Source organism: Bison bison, unplaced genomic scaffold (assembly GCF_000754665.1).
Source record: "Bison bison bison isolate TAMUID 2011002044 unplaced genomic scaffold, Bison_UMD1.0 scf7180017864249, whole genome shotgun sequence".
Classification (NCBI taxonomy): Eukaryota; Metazoa; Chordata; class Mammalia; order Artiodactyla; family Bovidae; genus Bison; species Bison bison.
The window spans coordinates 700270-704690 of record NW_011494821.1 but is presented as its reverse complement, the minus strand read 5'-3'; the positions used below and the strand labels follow the sequence as shown (position 1 = coordinate 704690).

General features: G+C 60.3%; 1 protein-coding gene across 1 annotated transcript in view; it reads right to left on the bottom strand.

The window, feature by feature from the left end:
* The window catches only part of MINK1 (misshapen-like kinase 1), a 47302-nt gene that overhangs the window by 5422 nt on the left and 37459 nt on the right, over positions 1–4421 (bottom strand). The window contains 7 exon segments of the mRNA XM_010847504.1: positions 1–34; positions 189–274; positions 714–974; positions 1271–1444; positions 1612–1824; positions 2606–2620; positions 2622–2800. Coding sequence (XP_010845806.1) covers positions 1–34; positions 189–274; positions 714–974; positions 1271–1444; positions 1612–1824; positions 2606–2620; positions 2622–2800 — 962 coding nt within the window.

Sequence of the window (4421 nt, the reverse complement as noted above, 5' to 3'; positions counted from 1 at the left end):
CAGATAGATTTGCCAGGCGGAGTTGCTGCGAGGTCTGTGGAGGGAGCACAGGGTGCCGGGGCGGGGCGGGGCGGGGGCTGAGGTGACTGGGGCGGGGCTCGCCCACCCCTAAGTGGGCAACCTGGCACACTGCCCTCTGCCGCCCGCCCCGAGCCCTAGGCTGCCGCCCGCCCCCAGCCAGGCATTACCTAGCACGGACCGCCTGCGCTGGCCGGGACCCTCCGGCCCCACTGGTGTTAAGGGCAGTGGCGATTGATGAGGTCCTCTGAGGCACCTGAGGAGGGAAGGAAGGGGTCAGGGCTCCATGATGGCATGGCAGACACCAGGCCCCACTTTGAGACCCTGGAAGGGGCGCCCCCCCACCTTGATGGAGAAGCAGACTTAGGTTGGGGAAGCTGATGACCTTTGTCCAAGTTTCACGAGGGGGGTAGACAGCAGAGCTGGGATCTGGCCAGCAAGTCTGCCCCTGGTGCTCCCTGAACCCCGGGGGCCTCTTCTGCTCCCACACGCACCATGGAATCACCTGGACACACTCGCATGCCGGCCCGCCCCCCAGACATCAGGGTGACCCCTGCGGGATGGGCCAGGCCGGACTCCTCACCCTTCTATTCCCTCCAGACCCCCAAGCTCACGTCCACCTCGCCCGCTGACCACTCCCACTCTATCCCCCCCCATTCCTCTGCCCTCTTCCGGCTCTGCGAGGCTGCCCTTACCTTTGGAGGGGCCTCATTATCAGGCCGGACCCAGGCTGGGGGATTCGGGCTGGGGCCAGGCCCTTCGGAAGTGGGGTCTGAGTTCTGCCGGATGACGGCTCCTCGGGCACTCGGCGTGGCGGTGGGTGCGGGCACAGCGGGGTCGGGGTCGTGGGAGGCGGGGAAGGCAGCCAGGTTTCGGGTGGGTTGGTCCTGCAGGGACTGGGAGCGGGGTACAGGCGCTGCATATGGCTTCAGTGGGACCCGGTGTGCCACCAGGCTCTGCGGGGAGAGACCAGGGAGGGTGGGCTGCCTGCTCTGTGGCACGCCCCCACCTGGGAGCTGGGGCCTGGGCAGGGAAGAAGGGGCAGGTCAAGCCTCTGAGTTCCAACTATCCATCGAAAGGGGCTCCTGGAGCCCAAGAACAGGTAAGACAGAGAGACAGATGCGTGCCTGTCTCTGCCCGCATGTCCTGAGGTCTGTGGCCCCTGGCTCTGGGCATGTGCGTGTGTGTGTACACGTGAGGCGCCCCCCACCCCCATATCTGTGTGTGAAGACAGGAACAGGGAGAGACTCACCTTGTGCGGTCCCTCCTGGGGCTCCACCGGCCTCTGCATAGGAGGAGTTTGGGAAAGGGGTCCTGGGGGCCCGGGGGAGGCCTGGGGGATGGGGGGCTCAGGCCCTGTGCTGCCTGGCTTGCTCTTGGCCAAGGGAGAGTTCTGCTGTTTGTTCATCCTTGTTCTCTCTTCCACCTGTGATGCGACAGGACGCCAAGCAGGACGGCTTTTGTCCTGTTCTCCAAGTCACGTCCCAACCTCTCCAGCACCACCCAGATGCACTGCCTGCCCTTTCCCCTCCCTGGGGCCTCCCATGTGCAATGACCGACGGAGTCTCAGGCAGCACAGGAGGTGCTGAGTACCTCTCGGGCCCAGGCTGGCTTGTCGGCAGGGTTGACGCCCCGACCGTAGTGATACAGGGGCTTCCGGTCCCCGGGCAGGATCTGCTGCTGTTTCTGAAGCTGCTGCTGTTGCTGCTGCTGCTGCAGGGACTTGAGGTAGGCGTGCTCCTGCTGCAGCTGCCTCTGCAGGCGCTCGGACTGCCGTTGCTCCTCCAGCTGCTTCCGCTTGTATTCCTGGGCCCAAGGGTAGGGAGAGAGGGCTCAGCAGGGTGGGCCCTGGAAGCCAGAGCAGGCACGCCCTTGCTCTCCTCCAACTGCCTAGAGAGGAGAGGTCTCTTCCCTTGATGCCCGGGTGACCCCTTCCCCTGAAGTGCTCCCGTCCCACTGCGGCGGAGATGCTCTGAATGCGCGTCTTCCCGGGGGAAGCTGGGGACCCCGTTACCAGCAGCAGGGCCTGTTCCTGGAGCAGCTGTTGCTGAAGGATCTCGAGCTGTCGCTGCTCCTCCTCTAGCCTGTGACGGATATACTCCTGGGGGGCGGGGTGGGGGGCAGAGGGCAGGGAGAGAGGGAGAGGCGAGGGGGGTGGGGGCGGCGAGCGGCGGCGAAGGAGTTGGAGGATGGGGTCAGTGGGGTGAGGATGAGGAGGAGGCCGGGGTGGGGAGTGGGGGAGAGTAAGAGAGAGTCCGGGGTGGGATGAGCCCCACAGAGGCAGGGAATGAGGGGGACACCGGGGCAGAGGCCCCATGAGGGACGGTGCAGGAGGCAGGAGTCAGGGCGGGGGGCAAAGAGATGGGGAATGAAGGCACAGAGACAGGAGGAGGGCAGGGAGCCGGGGTAGGGGGTTGAAGGGTGGGAGAAAACAGAGAGAGAGAGTGAAGCTGGAAAAGATAGGAGGAATTCCGGGGGAGGGAGAGAAGGGGAAGGGGCCTGGGGAGCAGGGCAGGCAGGCAGCAGGAGCAGGAGGGGAGGCCAGGGCGGGAAGGGGTGAGTCCGGTGTGCACTGGGGGCGCTGTACCTGCTCGCGCTCGGCCTTGCCGCCGCTCCTCCTCCCGCCGCAGGGCCTGCATGTCCTCCAGCCGCCGCTGCTGCTCCTTCTCCTGCAGCTTCCGCTGCTCCCGCTCCCGTCGCTGTTGCTGCAGGTGAGGGGACAGGCAGCCTGAAGGCCCGCACCAGACACAGGGCAGCACTGCACGCGGAAGCAGGGGCCCACCTCAGCCCGCTTCTGTCCCTCCTGGGCTAGGCTCCATCTCACTGGGGATGGCGGTGAGAGTGGGTGGCTTCAACTTGATTCTACAAACCTACCTACCCTCACACGAGAGCCCACAGCGGCCTGGCTCGGGAGGAGCTGCTGTCTAAATGGCTGCGGGCTTGGGATGGGAGCTGCCAAGAGGAGGAGGCCTACTTGGATAAAACCGTCCCCTATCCATTCAGTCACCAAACAGACAAAACCCAGAGTCCACAACAGTGTCCCCCATATCCCAGCAAATGAACCTGGACCCTAAAGGCCAAAGGGAGTGGGCTGCAGTGGCAGCCTTCAGCCACAAGAGGGCACCAGGTGCCCATGCACAGAAAAGTGACTTAGCAAGGGACCCTGGGCACCATCAGTAGCCCAGGTCACATTCACTTAATAACTTTCACAATCTTTCTGCCAAAAAAGAAAGAAAGAAAGAAAGGAAAGAAGGAAAGAGCACAAGCCCTAAAGATACATCAGGCCTTCTCCAGGAAACACCTTGGTAGACACAGATTTTGGTTACTCTGCTACCTGAAAGCCATATTCATTAAGAATAGTTTGTACTAGGCTCTCATGAGCAGCCTTTCTTGAAAATTATTTTCGTTCAATGAAGACAGGGGCCCACTTTGGGGAGCAGTACACAGGCAGTGTGGAGGCTTCCGCCTATCTCCTGCTGCTTGAAAGTGAAAGTCACTCAGTTGTGTTCGACTCTTTGTGACCCTGTGGACTAAACAGTCCATGGAATTTTCCAGGCCAGAATAGTGGAGTGGGTAGCCTATCCCTTCTCCAGGGGATCTTCCTGACCCAGGAATCGAACCAGGGTCTCCTGCATTGCAGGTGGATTCTTTATCAACTGAGCTATCAGGGAAGCCTACTGCTTAGATAATTTTTAAATTAAGCTCAGCCCTCCATGAACTTTGGATCATGTAACTGTTTCAACAAAAATCCCATCGTTTAAGGCAAAATTTTAACCAATCTACGTCTCTTCTTCCCCACCATGCCCCCTGCAAAATAAATACCTTTATACACACATACAAAGTATTTTTTAAATTGGGATTTAAAAAACTGCAGCTACTTAAAAGTAAGATTCTCTATTAATTAAAATTAATTTCTGCCATCCACCTCCAATTAGTGTGCTGGACAAGCTTGTAGGAAGCAAATCCAAGGCCCAACAACCATAAGTAAAAGGAAGGCCTTTTGAGGGATCTTATTCACCTACAGACTGGGCACCTGCTGGAGGGACAGGTGCCCAGGACATGGAGGGGTTTGAGCAGAGACCCTCAGCCTCCGCAGGTCTGAAGGGAAACAGAGCAGACAAACCCCAGAGCTGAGGTTTACATATAGACACGAGGAAGGGGTGACAGTGACTTTTTAGAAAACTTCGCTCTGAAGGGACGCTGAGGGTACTACCACCCACACTGGCCTGGCAGGTGCCTTAGGGGCCTCTCAGAGAGGACAGAGCCCTTCCCTGCAAGTCTGAAGGCGGGGGGCTGGCCCCCCTCGCTCCCTCTTCTTCACGTTGCCCTAAGCACACCAGCAGTGGGACCAGGACCTGGTCAGGTCAGGTCCTTCCAGGAGGGCCCGCCCCCCGACGTGCCCC